This window comes from Tupaia chinensis, unplaced genomic scaffold (genome assembly GCF_000334495.1).
Source record: "Tupaia chinensis unplaced genomic scaffold, TupChi_1.0 Scaffold000548_1, whole genome shotgun sequence".
Classification (NCBI taxonomy): Eukaryota; Metazoa; Chordata; class Mammalia; order Scandentia; family Tupaiidae; genus Tupaia; species Tupaia belangeri.
The window spans coordinates 686,780-705,366 of record NW_006160060.1 but is presented as its reverse complement, the minus strand read 5'-3'; the positions used below and the strand labels follow the sequence as shown (position 1 = coordinate 705,366).

Here is an 18,587-nt window from a genome sequence, read left to right as displayed (position 1 = left end):
AGTTTTAACAATAGAGAACATAGATTCTATTCAGGGTTGGATTAAGGGTGGGTCTAGTGTAGTTCCGCAATTGTAGGTGGGTCTCCATGGAATGCAGTTTCGGGAAAGCGGTTCTGGTAAGCAGAGATGATTATCAGCTGATGCGGCGCAGCAGCCATCTTGTGATTACCGGGAATGGTGCTGAGAAAAGAAAATCTCAAGAATAGATATTAGTTCTTATGGATCTTAATAAAGAACGGTACTTATATAGTTTTGTAGGGATCTAAAACTTAATTTGAGGAATCCTAATATATTTATCTATTTCACTTGGTGAGGGCGAGGGGGTGTCCTGGGCCAGTTTTGGCCTAATCCTATTTTAGGTAAAGAAAGCATTAAGTTTACCTTAAATGTATTTTGAAGGGCCTTGCAAAGGTCAAGATTATTTCTGCCTAGAGAGAACTTCAGCCCACCCTCTATTGTGATCATGGAGATAAAGCATTGTAATTAATAGTGAGTGATCAGAGCAAAGGGGAGCGGTAGGGGGAACTTCCTGGAAGATTTTATCGTATGCTCAGGATGTATAAGAGAGCTATGTAATTCTTTTATAGTAGTATATTGGGGAGTCAGAGGGGGGGGTCGCTTCCCAGCAAGGCTGCCATAGTTTCTGGAGCAAAATCCTAGGTCGGGGTGGGCGCACAGTAGCGACCTTGCCAACTTACTGAACCGACCGGAAGCGAGGGGACTCAGACAGATCCTGGGGCCCCGCCGGGTCGGACTCCTCCAGAACATGCTGCAGGTTCCCTCTGTCCCCTCAGGGGCCCGGAGTGGGCCTCAGTGCAGTTCATTCGCACCCACACCCCTGCCTCCCTCCAGAGCATCCAGACACACCCTGCTGCTCACAGAGCGCCTGTGCCAGGTGGGCAAGCGAATGGGCCGTTGTAACTCTCCAGGTGCTGCTCACAGTACCTGGTACAGTGGGCATGACTTGGCCAGGGTGTGCTGTGACACTGATGGCTGTCATTTATAGAAAGTGCCATTCAGCATTTCTCTGGCCCTAGAGTTGGACACTTCACACACGTGTTTGTGGACGAAGCCGGGCAGGCGAGTGAGCCGGAGTGCCTCATCCCCCTGGGGCTGATTTCTGACGCGGGTGGCCAGGTAGGTGTCGGCCGTGCCTGCTCTGCCTGTCCTGCTGCAGACGGCAGGCGCAGGGTCCTATAGCACTCATGGCCCTAGGGGTCAGAGTACCAGGGGCTCCAAGGAGCTGACTGGCTGTGGTGGCGTCATCCGGGCACACCCCCTGGTCCCGGGACAAGGAGGAAAAGGGCCGCTTGTCAGGCAGGGCTCCAGGACGAGGCCAGGGCGGCGCAGGGGTAGCTGTCAGGGACCCGGAGTGCAGCAGCACCCGTGATCCCTGTAGCACACGTGCCCGAGAGGAGCCCCGCCAACCCCGATCCCGCCGACAGAGGGCCTTGTCCTACTCCCACCTGCACCTCCTCTGAGACCCCTGGCAGTGACGTGTCACCTCACACTCCCACACTCCTCCTCACGCTCAGCCAGGAGAGCTTGTCTGGCCACTGCTGCATGAGGGTGGCAGGCTCCCGATTCCTGCCCCCGGGGGTTCCCTGAGGCCAGGTTCCACCACGCCCACCCGGTGGCAAGATGAAGTACAGGGACTTCGGCCCTTCTGGTGGGGACATGTGCTCTGCTGGCCAGGGGCACAGGCATGAGACGGGCATGGGTGGCGTGTTGGAGGCGTGGCAGGGACCCCGCCAAGGCAGCACCAGGGAGAAAGGCCAGGGATAAAGAAATGCCGAAAGGGAACCAGCAGTTAGCGTAATGGCTATTTCGCTGGACTCCCACATAGTCGACCACGGTTCGCATCCCGGACCTGGTGGCTTAAAACTCACGCTGGGTGCGTGTGCGTGCGTGCCCAAGATCCCGAGAGGAGAATGGAGGCGCACGCGCCCTATAGCAAAAACCTCTCAAAAAAAAAAAAAAAATGCCGAAAGACAGGGCAGTCCTAAGGGGGTTGCCACCTTGACAGGCGAACAGGAGGAAAAGCCAGGCTGGGATACCAGGCAGGGGGCTGTCGGGAGCCACGTGGAGGCTGCTCCGCCACCAAGGCGCACCTAGACCTGCACCGGCCCCTCTGTCCCTCAGCATGGTCCCAGCCAAGGTCGTCTTACACAGGCAGTTCCAGCTGCCACCTCCCCAGTCCCTGCAGCCAAGCCGCCCCTGGGGCCCCACGCCCACTGCGCTGCAGCTGTGGGAGGCACCTGGGGTCTGCTGGCGACTATCTCCCTTGCTGAGCTGCCTTTTGTGCCCCAGATTGTCCTTGCTGGAGACCCCATGCAGCTCGGCCCAGTCATAAAGTCCAGGCTGGCCCTGGCCTATGGGCTGAACGTGTCGATGCTGGAGAGACTCATGTCCCGGCCCGCCTACCTGAGAGACGAGAATGCCTTTGGGGCGTGTGGCGCCTATAACCCCCTGCTGGTAAGCTCCCTGGCTATGGAGGGAAGTGACAGGTAAGGTGGAAGCCTTGTTCGGCTAGAGCAGGTGGAAGGACGCATGGCAGGAGCTGCTCACCCTTTACCAGAGTCACCTCCAGAGACTGCGGAGCCCAGATCAGCGTTGCCTGCCACCAGCAGAATGCCTGCCAACCAGCCTTGTCTGCTTTGAGAGTGGTGGCCGTGGGAGCTTCTGGCCCTTCACGTCTACCTGCCCTCCTGTCCTAAGTAAGAAGTTGCTTCATTAGGGTGCCCCCTGGAAGTGGGGCTGCAGGTGATCAGACAGTGGTGACCGAGACCCTGTGGGTCAGGCTCAGTGAAGTAAGCAAGGTTTGCACTCCCCTGCTGATGGAGGGAAAGCGGGGTAGCTAGGGGCTTGACCTAAAAGGAAAGGCGCCTGCTGTGGAGACACGTGTCCCACCCGCTCACCTGCCCCTGCCATGGAGCCTGTCAGAGCTGAGAGGCAGGTCGGGCTTAGCCCCCAAGGCTGAGTCGGGAGGCCGGCTGTGGGTCTGCGTCAGTGGGCCCCAGTGCAGTGAGCCAGGCGGGCCGGTGGAGCCGACTCCCCCTGCACAGGAAGCAGAGCGTGTGGTCTGCCTGAACTGCAGGCGTGCACGAGGCAGGGAGCAGTGCCCAAGCACCAGAGCCCAAGAGTGCCCGGAGGGACATAGGGGCAGAGTCTGTGAGGCAGGGCTCAGGCTGAGGGAGGCCTCCTAGGGACCACCCACAGGAAGGCACTGCTCTTGGGGAACTGCCCTGGAAAGGACAGCCAGCTAGACACCTGCTGGGCCCAGAGAGGCACGGGAGAGCTCCGGACTGCCAGCTGCTGCCCTGGGGGAGGGTGGCACCCAGCCTGTCGGCCAGCAGGGCAGTGCTCTCAGCCCCAGCAGACACAGGCCGTCCTGCAGCAGGGCCCACCTCCCGCCTGGACAGACAAAGCCACTGTGAGCAAGTGGAGACCACTCGCCTCCTTCCTTTCCCCAGCCACCGCCCATGCCTCTCCAGACCAGAGGTGTAGGAGTCTCCGTACACCTCAGCAGGTTGGACGCAGCCTACCTACTGGCACAGGCTCGTCCTAGGGTTAGAAGAGGTCATGGCCTATCCGCTTTCATGCCTGAACCAAGAGAAGGAAACCTGCCCTGTGAACTTCAAGGCCCACTTGGAGCACCCATGCCAGAGACATGATCAGGGTAGCCATGGATTCTGTCAGTCAGGCCCAGTCAACCAGTGCCCTCAGGGCCAGCTCTTCTACACCCAGGCTGGGGCAGGGCCCGTGGGCTGACAGGGCGGTGGGTCTCGAGCAAAACTTGTGCGTGCCAAAGGTGCCGCCTTCCTGCAGTCTGGCTGCCGGGCCGGGCTGGAACACAGGCACTGCTGTCTCTTGGAAGAGGCTTCCTGCCTCATCCATCCCAGGAGCAGAGTAAAGAAACACCCTCCTCTCCTCCTGGGTGTTGAAAGAGACCCTTGGTTTGACAGCTGTCTGAGGGGCCGGTCCAATGGCAAGTGACATGCTAGGGGAGGGAAGTCAGCCCAACCAGGGAGGGCTTCCCGGAGGTGGGTGCCATGGCAGAGCTCACATTCCGCACAGAACCCGCCTTCCCTTTCCTTGAACTGCCCTGTGTACTGACACCTGCTGGGGGCCTGTGCCCTCCCTGCAGGTCACAAAGCTCGTGAAGAACTACAGGTCCCACTCAGCCCTGCTGGCCCTGCCCTCACGACTCTTCTACCACCGTGAGCTCCAAGTCTGTGCCGACCCCAAAGTGGTGACCTCTCTGCTGGGCTGGGCAAAGCTGCCCAGGAGAGACTTCCCCCTCATCTTCCACGGCGTGAGGGTGAGTTGAGCTTGGCCATCGACTGCCCTGCTGGCGTGCAGGACATCTGTGCTTGAGGTGGTGGCTTCCAAGAGCGGAGTGCCCACCCTGCACTGCTCCTGGCTTCATCAGTCCCATGTGCTCTGTCTGACCAGACCTGTAGCTCAGGGGCGGTGCAGATACTCCGTGTTAGGGACAGAAGGAAAACTCACAAGCATTCCTTAGAATCAGGGAGCTTCTGTTAGGGGCTTTGCTGTTGGAACCAGAAACTCCATTTTGCATTAGCCTCTCAAAAGCAGGTTCAAGAGTTAGGCTACACTTGGGCCCAACAGGGAGAAGGGGCTGTCGCCATGGCTGCCTGCAGGCCTTGTGCTGTTGCTCCACCCGCGGCGGGCCTGGCTCAGTCTCCCTGTAAACTACCTGGGGGAGCAGTGTGGCTGGGACCCGCCAGGCACGGGAAGCTGTGGGGCATGTCCCCCCACACCGTAGCCTCCCAGGACAGATCTCTGCGGTGTGGGACCTCAGAACTGGACGCACTTGGTGGTGGCTACCTCCTCGGGTGGCTGCCACTGTCCCTTCCCCTGGGAGTGCCCCTGGCCCCAGAAGCTTTCCTGTGTGTCAGAAAAGACAAACTAGGGGTTAGGCAGGCGGGCCACTGCAGAGAGGTGGCAGAGCTCTGCTGTTGCCCGAGACGGGCGTCATGGGCACACCCGTGCCTTACAGGCGGCCATACAGGTCCTTTCAGGGTCATCTGAGTATTTAGTGCCATCCGAGTGAAAATCCGAACAGGCTTCTTCATTAGAAACTGTTTATAGAATGGAGATGTAAATGTGCAAAAGGTTTTATAAAAGAAAACAAACCAGGGGCCAGCAGGTGGCGTGGTGGTTAAGGCGCTGGACTCCCACACAGTGGACCACAGTTCGGGTCCCAGACCTGGTAGCTTGAAAATCACACTGGGTGTGTCTGCGTTTGTGCTAAAAAATCCTAGGAGAATGGAAGAGGGGATTGCAGGGTGACCGTCCTCCCTAGGAGGTGATTTCTTTTCCCTCTGTCTCTAGCAAGTGGCAAAAACCACTATGTCAAAAACCCTTAAAAAAAAAAAAAGTTGGGAACCAGCAGTTAGCGCAATGGCTATGTCGCTGGACTCCCACGTAGTCGACCACGGTTCGCGTCTCGGACCCGGTGGCTTAAATCTCACGCCAGGCTGTGTGCGTGTGTGCGTGCCCAAGATCCCGAGAGGAGAATGGAGGAGAAGGGATTGCGGCGTGACCATTCCCCCCTGGGGGGTGATTTCTCGCTTTCCGTCTCTATGTCTCTCTCTGTCTGTCTGGCGAGCTCACGCGCCCTATAGCGAAAACCTCTTCAAAAAAAAAAGAAAGAAAAAACAAAAGTTCAGTCCACTAGAGAATAAAGCAATCTATATGGTTGGAGTCCTAGGTGGAAGTGCCCAGTGCACCCCACTGGGGGAATGCTTTCTCCCTCTCTCCTCTCTGTCTAGCATAGTGCCTGCTCTCTGGCAAATTGAGAAAAAAAGAAAGGTGTGCAATATAAAACCGTATCTAGTTGAGAAAAAAGGCAGATTCTTGGAACAGAGAGCCTAGGGACACCGATTAATTATTTTTCCAGTGACCAATTAAGTACCAAGACCCTTTCGTCCTGAGGATAAACGAGGGATAAAGCCTCCAAGTCTGGCTGCATTCCTGGAGGCTCGTGAGAGCCAGGCCCGCTCCCACTGCTTCCACAGAAGGCCTCGTCCCTGGGTAGGAACTATCTGCGGGGCTGCTGTCAGGCCCACCCCTGCTCTGGCCCTACACACTCTCACCTTCCATCTCCAGCTGGTCTGCTCAGCGCCCCCACACCGCACACCACTCTGCCTGAGCGTATGCTTTCTTCTCTGCCTCTTTGGCAATTAGTCCCCTGGGCAAGCTCTGGAAAGACCTGCCCACTCCCTGCTGTGCCTGCCTGAGCCTTGCATGTCCTTGACAGGAAGCTCAGCAGGGGTATGGCATGAACACCTGCAGGAGGAGTCTCAGGGCCCAGGGCCCAGGCCCCAGGCCCCAGGATGGCCACCAACAGCCACCAGAAAGACTCCCTTCTCAGGAGCCTGCCGCTGCAGCAGCAAAGCCTTGCTGGCCACGCCCTCAGAGCCCAAGACCTTCCCTGACTGGCCCTTTCTGGAGAGGCTGTGCCGACCTCCAGTCGACACTCAGCTCTGGACTTAGCTCTGTGGTTTCCTATTGCTTCATAATTTCCAGTTTCTGTCTTTAATTACTTTCCCTTACCAACTTTACCTCCACACACAAGTTCTTTTAAGATGAGCAGCCAGCCCCCGCCTTTCTCTGTCTGCAGCTCCTGCACCTGTCGTGAGGCCCACCTTCCACAGCGTTCCACGCAGCGCAGCTCCCCTGGCTTTCTTAATGAGTCCCGGGTAGCAGTCTTCTTAACTTCCAAATAGTGAAGAATTATTCTCCCTGATTTTACTAGGTTCTGGTCAAGGATTTTAGTGTGTGACCCTCTGCTTTTACAAATGTTCTGAAGACACACCTCAAGCCTACACGTCCTCAGAGGGCTGTGGGTCTGTGCACGTTAACGTGGCACGTGCTGACTGTCGGTTAGCTCCCTCTATGCCCAGTGGGAGAGGGGCAGCAGAGCTTCCCGGTGCCATTGTGCTTTTATCAGATCACCCTTGAGCCTCCCGTTGTTCTTGCTTTATGTATGTGACTGCATACGAGTTGGCCAGCGCTGTATCACACACCATGCAGCGTGTGTGTGTGTGTGTGTGTGTGTGTGTGACTGTGTACGAGTTGGCCACCGCTGTATCACACACCGTGCAGCGTGTGTGTGTGTGTGTGTGATTGCATACGAGTTGGCCAGCGCTGTATCACACACCGTGCAGCGTGTGTGTGTGTGTGTGTGACTGCGTACGAGTTGGCCAGCGCTGTATCGCACACCGTGCAGCATGTGTGTGTGTGTGTGTGTGTGTGTGACTGCGTACGAGTTGGCCACCGCTGTATCGCACACCGTGCAGCGTGTGTTTGTGTGTGTGTGACTGCGTACGAGTTGGCCAGCGCTGTATCGCACACCGTGCAGCATGTGTGTGTGTGTGTGTGTGACTGCGTACGAGTTGGCCAGCGCTGTATCACACACTGTGCAGCATGTGTGTGTGTGTATGTGACTGCGTATGAGTTGGCCAGCGCTGTATCGCACACCGTGCAGCATGTGTGTGTGTGGCTGCGTACGAGTTGGCCAGCGCTGTATCGCACACCCTGCAGTGCCCTGTACCGTTTGTGGTTTTACCTTAAAGTCTGCCTCGTAGTACCCACACTGCCACTTCACTTTCTCTTCACCTGGTATTTCTTTGTTCTTGGTTTTCTTTTTTTTTTTTATCATTTTAATTGTATTACTCAGCAGGATTTGTATTTGATTCAATTTAAAAGTCTGGTTTTTCCTTTCTTCTTTTTTTTGACCAAAAAGGCACATGTGCTTGCTCCTTCATTTTCACCAGCTACTTACTATCGTCTCCTTTTCCTGACTCTTTCTAGTGGATTGGTTGATAGTCTGATTTTACCCCCCATCAATTTAGTTGTGCCAAAAGTTTCCATCCTATTCATCTTTTTTTTAATCTACTTCAACCATGTATTATAAACCTAACGGTATTTAAAGTACATGTGGTTTAACAACAGCAGCAAATATGCCTGGACACTAGCTCTGTGGCCTGGTGGTTAAGGCAGCTGGACTCCACATGGCCAACTCCACAGTTCAGGTCTAGGACCTAGTAGCTTAAGGAACATGCCATACATGTATGCATGCATGCTCAGTAGGAAGGAGAAGTGGAGGAGAAGTGGTTTCGAGGTGACCATTCCCCGTGGGGGTGTTTTGTCTCTCTCCTCCCTTTGTCTCTCTCTGGCAAGTGGACCTGCCCTTGGGCAAGACTACAAGTGTATGTGTGTGCGTGTGCACATGCATGTGTGTATAGATGGATAGAGTCACAGATCCTGAATATTAATAAATTCTTTTTTTTTTTTTGGAGAGATTTTCGCTATAGGGCGCGTGGACACTAGCTCTGTGGCCTGGTGGTTAAGGCAGCTGGACTCCACATGGCCAACTCCACAGTTCAGGTCTAGGACCTAGTAGCTTAAGGAACATGCCATACATGTATGCATGCATGCTCAGTAGGAAGGAGAAGTGGAGGAGAAGTGGTTTCGAGGTGACCATTCCCCGTGGGGGTGTTTTGTCTCTCTCCTCCCTTTGTCTCTCTCTGGCAAGTGGACCTGCCCTTGGGCAAGACTACAAGTGTATGTGTGTGCGTGTGCACATGCATGTGTGTATAGATGGATAGAGTCACAGATCCTGAATATTAATAAATTCTTTTTTTTTTTTTGGAGAGATTTTCGCTATAGGGCGCGTGCGCTCGCCAGACAGAGAGAGACGGAGAGACAGAAAGCGAGAAATCACCCCCCAGGGGGGATGGTCACGCCGCAATCCCTTCTCCTCCATTCTCCTCTCGGGATCTTGGGCACACACACACACGCGCCCAGCGTGAGTTTAAAGCCACCAGGTCCGGGACATGAACCGCGGTCGATTACGTGGAAATCCAGTGACATAGCCATTACACTAACTGCTGGTTCCCAATAAATTCTGATTGCTTTATCTGGTGTTCGCTTTTTTTATTGTGATAAAATACACGTAACGTGAATTTACCAAGTTCAAAAGTTCATAGTGTGGGCCAGCAGGTGGCGTGGTGGTTAAGGGCGCTGGACACCCACATGGCCAACCGCTGTCTGAGGCCCACACCTGGCAGCTTGCTTTCTCACTTTCTCTCCCCCTCCCCTTTCATTCTGTCTCTCTCTATTCCAATTTAAAGAAAGGAAGGGAAGGGAGAAAGAAAGAAAGAAAAAATAATAATACTTTTTTTTTAAGTTTGTAGTGTTAAGTATATTCACATTGTTTTATAATTAATCTCCCAAACTTTCTCATCTTGCACAACTGAAATTCTGTATCCATTAAACAATAACTCTCTGTTCTTCTTTTCCTCAGTCCCTGGAAACCACCATTCCACTTTCTTTTGTTGTTTGTTTTTAAGAGAGATTTTTGCTGTAGGGTGTATGTGCTCATTGGGGAGACAAAGTGAGAAATCACCCCCCAGGGGGAATGGCCACACCACAATCCCTTCTCCTTCATTCTCTTCCCAGGATTTTGGGGACGCACGCAGATGCATCTAACATGTTTTAAGCTACTGGGTGCAGGACTCGAACGGCAGTCAACTACATGGGAGTCAGTGGTATAACCATTACACCACGTCTGCTGGTCTTTACTTCCTCTCTCTACATAAGTGGAATTACAATATTTGTCTCTTGGTATCTAATGTGTTTCACTTGGTATAATGTCCTCGACATTCATTAACTTGGTAGAATGCACCAGAACTCCTTCCTTGGTAAAAGTTGAATAAGTCCACTGGATAGATATTTTGTTCATCTGTCAATGTGTACCTTGGTTGCAGACATTTGATTATTGTGAATGTCGCTATGATATGAATACACAGATTTCTTTGAGAACCTGCTTTTGATCTCTGTACCCGGAATTACTGGATTACGTGGTGATTTTCTTTCTGATTTTTTCAGGAGTCACCACCATATTTTTCCACAGCAACTGAACCATTTTATATCCCTGCCAACAGGTGCACGAGAATTCTGATTTGTCCACATCCTCACCAATATTTATGATCTGTTTAAAAAAAAAAAAAAACACACATTTATTCAGCATCACAATAAAACTAGTACATTTAGCTCAACAGCCAGGATGCAAAAAGAAAAATCTGCATTTAGACCCTTGGTTGGAATACTGTACACTTTCCACAGAACCGAAACAGAAATAACTTGTTACACGGTCATTCACACAGTCCTCATGTTTTTTGCCCATACACATGTGTATTGTCTAAAACGTGTCGTCTTTGTGGCAGTATGGCCCTGCCGTCACTGCACGTGGCTGAGCTCACAGACCCATTGTGACCTGTAGCTCCCTCGTCACTTCTCTGGCTCTCCTCTCCTGCCGAGCTGTGCTTCCTGGCAATAATTAAAACCTTTGGCCACTGCCATAGCTGCTACTGCTGCCACAGAGCTGCCATAGCCACCTTGATTTCGTGGTTTGGCAAAGTATTGGCTTCCACCACTATAAGGGCCAGAGCTACTGCCTCCAAAGTTTCTGCCCTTCAAAGGTTCGAAATTTGAAGACCGATTGTCATAATTGCCAAATCATTGTAGCTTCTACCACCTCCAAAAATTGCTTCCAGTACCACCACCAAAGCCGCCTCTGCTGCCTCCATTTTTAGAGCTGTCATAGCTGCCACTCGTGCCACAGCCATGACCCTGGTCTCCATAACGCTGTCCACCACTTCCATAGCCTCTGCTCTCTCCAGAGCAACCAGAGCCACCTCTTCCATAACCACCATCATAACAGATCCACTATAGGCATCCTCACTTCCACTGTATCCACCACCACCACAGCTGCCACCAAAGCCACCATGACCACTGAAGTTTCCATGACTAAAGTTGCCATTACCACCAAAACCTCCTCCACAACTACCGCCAAAGTTGCAGAATCACCTCAGTCTCTTGAAGTGGAGGAAGCACTAGCCGTCTCTCGCTTGGACAGGGCTTTCCATACGTCACAGTGGTGGCCGTTCACAGTGTGATATTTCTGAATGACCGTTATCCACAGAATCACGGCCATCAGAGGTGACAAAAGCAAAGCCCGTTTTCTTGCCACGGCCCCAGTCAGTCAGAATTTCCGTCACTTCAGTTTTCCATACTGTTCAGAAGTTTCATTTTGTGTTTTGTCAGAGAGTTGTAAGTTCTTTACGTGTTTTAGATATTGACTCCTTACATAAGATGTGCAAATGCTTTCTCCTATAGATTTCATTTTACTTTATGGGTTGTGTCCTTGGATGCACGAAATATTTAATTTTTCTTGTTAAATTGGATCTATTTCTGTTTTTGTTATTTACGGTTTTGGTGCCATATCTAAGAAATCATTGCCAAATCCAGTGTCATAGGACTTTTTTCCTCTGTTTTTTTTTTCTTATTTATTTACTTAATTTTATTTGTTAATGTTATTTTTAATTTTACCACAGAGAGAGAAAGGGAAAGTGAGTAAGCAAACTGCCAGGTCTGGGACTCAAACCGCAGTTGGTCATGTGGTAGTCCACCTTAACCACCTTGCCACCTGCCAGCCCCTTCCTCTCTGTTTTCTATTAAGAGTTTTTTAGATTTAGGTCTTAACATTTAGGTGTTTGATTCATTTTGAGTTAATTTGTACATACAGTATGAGATAAACATCCATCTTCATTCTTTTGCATGTGAACATCTAGCTTTCCCAGCACTATTTGTTAAAAAGACTTCCCTGGGACCAGCAGATGGAGTAATGGTTACATTGCTGGATTCCCACATGGTTGACCATAGTTCAAGTCCCAAACTCAACACTGGGCACATGTGCACACGAGCCCAAAATCCCGAAAGGAGGTTGGAGAAAAAGGGGTTGTGGTGTGGCCATGCCCCCTGGCAAATGCTTGCACCCTATAGCAAAAATCTCTCTTTTAAAAAAAAAAAAAAAAAAAAAAAAGCCTGCCCTGTATCAGCCACATGGCAGTGTGGTCAAGTACCGCAGAGGAAGCCAGATCCCACGCGGCCGGCCGGGGCGCAGTCCCGGACCCAGTTATGTGACCATGATCCTGGCGAGGTGGGAGGTTGGAGGAGAAAGATCACAGTGTGAGCAGACACCATCAGGTGGGGGTAATATGTCCTCTCTCTTTCTCATCCTCTGTCATTTCAAAAAGACGAGACTATACTTTCCCCAGGTGAATGATCTTGGCATTCTTGTCAAAAATCATTTGACTTCGGCCAGCAGATGTGGTGTTTAAGATACTATATTCCCACACGGATGACCATGGTTTGAGTCCTGAACCCAGTAGCCTGAGAACCACGCCGGGTGTGTGTGCATGTGTGTCCGCAATCCTAAGAGGAGAATGGAGGAAAGGGGATTGTGGCATAGGCATCCCCCCTCAGGAGGGATGATTTCTCGCTCTCTTTGTCCATATCTCTCTGGAGCGTACACATGCCTTATGGCAAAAACCTCTACAAAAAATCGTCTGACTGTAGATGTGAGGTTTTTTTCTGAGCTTTCTATTCAATTCCATTGCCAGACATGTCTCCTTTTATGCGAGGCTGTATCCATCTTTAAAGAAGGGATTCTTTTCAAGATGAGTAATACCTTCTGTTCTCTAATAGGAAAGATGAAGGAAGGTAAAAGCATTCTAGGTGTAGCTGAGGGGTCGACTGAAAGAGGACACCTTGGCTGGTGGCGGGGAGCCTGAGTGAGCGAGGGGCCCCTTGGCCTGTGGGAAGTGGGAAACCGCAGCGCCCACAGACCGACCTTGGCTGGCCAGCTGCCTCAGGGCATCAAGCCATGCCGTCTGCTCTCACCATGGTGCCCTGAGCTTTGGCCACACAGGCCTGTTCCCACGACTGGCATGCTGTGACCCTCCCGTGTCACCTCACGGGCCTCCCTCCACCACATGGCTGCTCTGGGCAGGTCACTCCTGCAGTCTTCACTAGACACAAGCTCCTTTATAGCCTGGCTTCTACTCCTGTCTTCAGTCTCCAAACGATAGCTCTGTAGCATCCAATGTGAGTATCAGGAATTTAGTAATTATGTAATAACATCTGCTCTGCTGGAGTGTGATAATAGGGATTTTTTTAATCATGTATTCCCAACTCCTGCATCAGCTCCTTAGTTGGAGGCTCTGGGGAACTTTCATTGAGTAAGTGAGATCTCCTCTCCTTAACTCAGGGCAGTGAGGCACGTGAAGGAAGAAGCCCGTCATGGTTCAACCCCGCAGAGGCTGTCCAGGCCATGCGCTACTGCTGCCTCCTGGCCCGGAGCATCTCGAGTCAGGTGCCCGCCAGCGACATCGGTGTCATCACACCCTACCGGAAGCAGGTATGCCCCACTCGTGTGCAGCTCTGTGGGAGGCAGAAACAAGCTTATTGGAATGGCAGTAGGTTTTTAAAGAAGCAGGACGGTCTGAGTGCTGCTCTAGATCTGAGGGTGGCAGAGGCAACCAGTGCCACTCCAGCCAGTTGCTGGCCTTTCTACAGCCCAGGGCCCTGGGCGACTTACATTTCGGAAGGAAGGGTCACCTTTTAAATGCTTGCTAAGGGCCTATGTAATAATTTCGCCATCTGGCCCTTTAAGAAAAAGCATGCATCTGCCAGCTCCGAACTTGTCTCTCAGGCCCACAGCTGGTGCGCTTGAGTGAGTGCTCCTCGTTTCCTGTGACTCGTGCACCGTCGGGAGAGCCAGCGCAATTGCCCCGGTGCCGAGGCCCAGGAACATTCTCTGTTTACTGAGACAGCCAGAAACTCCCACACGTCGACAGCTGCTCTGGCGGTGTGGCGGAGGACAGGCACCTTCTGTGCTGTGCATCTGTCCCTGTGGTGTGCACTGCCACCAAGCCACTAGGAGGAGACCTGGACAGTAGGCCAGAGGATAGGGGGAAGGTGCGGTGTGAAGCCCCGTACTCGCCACACCTGTATCCCAGGTGGGACCTGGCAAGGGAGGCTTGGCTCTCCCCACGGGAAAGAAAGTCCAGGCTTAGCTCCTGGCATGGCAGGAGTGCACTGCTCCGGAAAAGCTGGGTCTCACGTGACAACCACAGTTCACATCTCTGGCCTGGTCGGCCTGAAACAGGCTGGGCGTGCACACGAGTGTCCCACATCAAATGGGCTAGAGGCCTGGAGGATGGGGACTGTGGCCTGATCCCCGTGGCAAATCGTTCTCCCATGCTCAGGTGTGCACACACGTTCTGTCATGAATAAAGACTTCTCTCTTTCTTCACTGGAGCACATGCATTTGCCAGAGAGGGAGGGCGAAAGCACACCCTAGTGAAGTGCTGTAACACCTCGGCCCCGTCTTCACTTTCCCACCCTGCTTGGGCAAGGCGTGCAAGCTGTGGGTCGGGTGCAGGCTCCTTGGGCCGCTTGGAGCCCGGCGCCTTCACCACACCACCTCCTGACCCTGCACATCTGTGTGTGTTTACACATCTTAACATTTTTTGTTGATAACTAGGAATTTTAGAAATTACACCTGTGGGGCCAACAGGTGACATGGGGTTAAGGTGGTGGATTCCCACATGGCCAACCATGGTTCCAGTCCTGGACCCAGCAGCTTAGAATATAAGCCAAGCACATGTGCCTATTTTTATATGAAAATATAAATATATGTGTGTGTGTGTGTGTGTGTGTGTGTGTAGAGAGAGAGAGAAGCAACTCTAAACTCCCATCGCCCCTGAAGGTGACTGCTGCTGTCTTATGCTGGTTTCTTGCTTAGTGACCTCCCGAGCTAACCTGTGACATCCCCGTCCCTGCAGTGCATCACCACCGCCATCCCTGTGAGGGTTTTTCATCTTTTTTATTTGTATTTTTGGAGTGTTTGTTTGTTTGTTTTGTTTTGTTTTGTTTTTGCTATAGGGCACATGTGCTCACCAGAGAGACAGCGAGAAATCACCCCCCCGGGGGGATGGCCATGCTGCAATCCCTTCTCCTCCCTTCCCCTCTTGGGATCTTGGGCACGCACGCACACACGCCCAGCATGAGTTTATCCTCCAGGTCCAGGGCTTGAGCTGCAATTGACTACACTACATGGGAGTCCAGCAACATAGTCATTATGCCACCTTCTGGTCCCAGGGTTGGTTTTTTTTTTTTTTTTTTTTTAACCTTTTTGATGGTTTCTCAGCCTGATATCCCAGGGTGGTTCCTGTCTGCAGCTAGTGGTCAGCTAGCGTAGGATAGTTGCCACCCCTGCAGTGGGCAAGCACAGGCAGGGCTCTTGGGCCTGCCCTTGCTGCTGTTCCTTGCCAGGCTCCTCAGGCCTGCCTGGCGCCCAGGCTTAGCCACAGGCAGGACAGCAGGTGGCCCAGCCCCATCCCCAGCCCCCAGCACGTACTGGTGGCGCCCCATGCTTGCCTCTCCCCGACATCACTGCTGCTCTGACAGGTCTGGGACCTGGGCCTACCCACCGCCAGCTGGAGGGAGCCCTGCCGCAGCACCGCGGTCTCCACTACTCTCACCAAAGTGTCTCTTAAGTTGTGGTAGTGTCACTTCCTCATGACCAACTTAGACACAGGTGATCTGAAGTCCTTTTCCGACCGCTCACGGTTCTGTAGCCAGTGCTGCTGTGCCCATGTTCATTCTCCTCCTGCTCGTCCCTCCTTGGGTGTCCACACACCAGCACTCAAGCCCAGAAAGAGCTCTGCGGAGGCCTCAGCTGCTTCTCTGCCCCTCTTACCCCAGGAGCCACACCTGGAGCTAGCCTACCGTCCGTGAGTCATGGCACGTGGGTGCCTCCCGTCCTGGCCACAGCCGCTTGTTAGCGGTCCCCAGAGCCCACTCAGCGGCAGGTTCAGCCCCACCCCAGGGAGATGTGCCTCTCGGTTTTAAGCGGCAGGCACGTGTCTCCTTTCTCAGCCAGTGCGTCTCCTCTACCCCACTGAGTGCTTGTGGAGAAAGGTTCCCACATGAACCAGACTCTTAATAAGTCTTGACCCCTTTCCTCAGTTTATCTAAAATTGGGATTTGTGTTTTAATCAATTTGGGTTTGAAAAAATACACAGAAATGAAAAGTGATGTTGTACATTGATTAGTATTTGGTCCACTCTGTCATGTGGGAAGAACTTGTCATAGTGGGGTCAGCAGGTGGTGTGGTAGTTGGGGTGCTGGATTCCCATATGGCCAACTGTGGTTCAAATCCCAGACCAGGCAGCTTACTTTCTCTCTCCCTTTCTGTCTCCCTCTGGTCAAATTTTAAAGATAAATTATAATAACAAAATTAAATAAATTTTTAAAAAAGAACCTGTCATAGTTGTATAATGTTATCTTTAATCTTTGTTTTAATCTGTTTTAAAGGTGGAGAAAATAAAAATTCTCCTGCGAAATGTTGATCTGATGGATATAAAGGTTGGATCAGTAGAGGAATTTCAAGGGCAAGAATATTTGGTTATCATCATTTCAACTGTAGGTACCTGTTTTTATGGGGAAACCAGTGCACTCTGGGGCCACTTGGTGCTCATGGGGCTCTGGGCGTATCCAAACACAGCAGTGAAGCTGGCTAGTAGCACAGGAAAACATGTGCAGGACAAAGACTCTCCTGTACCCAGGTGCCACTGCAAGCTGTAGATGTAGGAAGTTCTTCAAAGCAAGCAAAAAATATCTCCAAGATTTTGAGACAAAAAAGGAAAGGGGGCCAGCAGGTAGCGTGGTGGTTAAGGGCGCTGGGCTCCCACATGCCAACCGCGGTTTGAGTCCCAGACCCAGTGGCTTCCTTTCTCACTTTCTCTCTCCCTCTCTCTTTCTCACTCTGTTCCCCTCTGCTCAAATTTAAATAAAATAAATAAAAATATGTCTTTAACAAAAAAAAGGGAAAACGGGTCCAGGAAGGACTGGTAAACATGCCGGGGAGAAGGGGGAAATGTCAGGAGGAGCAGGAGGCTGGCCCCAGGCTCAGGACTGCTGGCACCTCACGCTGCTTCACTCTCAGAAGTCCATTTCTTTCTTCTAAATTATCCTCATTGAATAGTGTATGTTAATACAGAAAAGCCAGAAAGTTCAGATAGATGCAGAAAAGAAATTAGGAGTCACCAAAAAATAAAACGCCCTACCATCAGAGCCCTTGAGCATTTGGGCAGCTCCCTGCCCTCCCCTCCGTGGCCTCCTGCACCATTCTTAACCAAAAATGGCCTCGCCCAGCCGTGTGACATGTCTGCCTATTTCCACTTCCCACAGTGTCCTTTCATGCTCCAAAAATGGAATAAAAAGCCTTCAAATACTGCTCTATTTGCCTTCTTGTAGGTACGATCAAATGAAGACAGGTTTGAAGATGACCGATACTTTTTGGGTTTCTTGTCCAACTCAAAACGGTTTAATGTCGCCATCACCAGACCCAAGGCCTTACTGATTGTGCTGGGAAACCCACACGTCCTCGTCAGAGTGAGTGTTCAGTACCCGAGAGCTGCCACTCCCTCACTTAGGGAGGGCTGGGGAAAGGGGTCCGGTCACCAGAAATGACCACTGAGCCAAGAACCGGCCCTGCCTGCAAGGCGTGCACACAGCAGCTGGGACGTGCCGGACCTTTGCTCACTTCAATCTGGGCTCGTGGCTAAGGCAGCTGGTCCCATGTGGCCAACTGCACAGTTCGAGTCCTAGATCCGGCGGCTTGGAAAACACACCAGACTTGTGTGTGTGCCCAAAAATCCTGAGTGGAGAAAGAAGAAGGGATTGTGACGTGGCCATCCTTCCTCCCTCTCTCTCTAGTAGCACGCAGGCCCTTATAGTAGAAACTAAAACAAAGCCAGCCCTGGGATGGCGTTTGTCTCCAACAGGACCCCTGCTTCGGAGCTCTGTTGGAGTACAGCATCACCAACGGCGTGTACACCGGGTGTGATCTGCCTCCTGAACTGCAGGCACTGCAAACGTGAGTGCTGCTGCTCATCCTGGAGCCAGGCCCTGTCCCCAGGGCTTTGCACACCCACACCCACCTGCCCTGCCCTGCCCTGCCCTGCCCTGCCCTGCCCGAGGAGCCCGCAGTGCCCTTGTGAAATCGTGTGGGGAGAGTGGCACTCCTAGCCACAGCGGCGGCCAGCCCAGCTCACAGGCCCTCTGCCCACAGCTGTGACTAGATAGCAGCCCTCCCGCCTTGGAGTGCCGATCTGTGGGGCCAGAGAGGGGGCGGGAACCACCACATGCCTGTCTGTGGACCCGGCCCGCAGCCCTCCTGCCGCCGGGGTTTGCTCCGAGATTCACGTGCCTGCCCCTCGTTGCACAGCCCCACATAGGAGGCCGCCCGCTTGTCTGAGCTGTTCCTGCCCCAGTGGGTCCTGCCCTGGGCAGTCCCTGTTGCCTGTCTACCCTGAAATAAATGCTCGAGTGAGTCTCTGCCACCTTTCCACCTCGAGACGTGCCTGTGTGGGTGACGAGAAGGGTTTCATGTGTCCTCTGAACAGCTGCTGGTCATTGTCCTTGGAGATGGCCTCCTTGTCTTCTGTCCTGAGCCAGAATCGGCAGGGCAGCCGCCAGGAACACTGGGGTGAAGCACACCCGTTCCATATCTGGGCATAGAATTGGGGACAATGTGGCAGCAGCCTGGCTGGGACTCTCGGGGTCCAGACAGATGCCCTCTTGGAACCCTCCGTGCCTTCAGGGCCACAACCACATTGGGACCCTGGTCTGTCTGTGCCCCA

The 18,587-nt window shown here is 52.6% G+C and overlaps 1 protein-coding gene across 2 annotated transcripts in view; it reads left to right on the top strand.

Moving 5' to 3' along the window:
- Positions 1–18,352, top strand: part of MOV10L1 (Mov10 like RNA helicase 1) — a 67,528-nt gene extending 49,176 nt beyond the window's left edge. The window contains exons 19-26 of one of the 2 annotated variants that reach the window (XM_006157589.2): positions 1,038–1,137; positions 2,311–2,475; positions 4,148–4,321; positions 13,145–13,294; positions 16,258–16,365; positions 17,200–17,337; positions 17,730–17,821; positions 18,017–18,352. In XM_006157589.2, coding sequence (XP_006157651.1) covers positions 1,038–1,137; positions 2,311–2,475; positions 4,148–4,321; positions 13,145–13,294; positions 16,258–16,365; positions 17,200–17,337; positions 17,730–17,821; positions 18,017–18,026 — 937 coding nt within the window. In that variant the 3' untranslated portion in view covers positions 18,027–18,352. Of the gene's footprint in view, positions 1–1,037; positions 1,138–2,310; positions 2,476–4,147; positions 4,322–13,144; positions 13,295–16,257; positions 16,370–17,199; positions 17,338–17,729; positions 17,822–18,016 lie in introns of those variants that run through there. The other variant, XM_006157588.1, reaches the window with a different exon arrangement.
- The last annotated feature ends 235 nt before the right edge of the window (positions 18,353–18,587 follow it).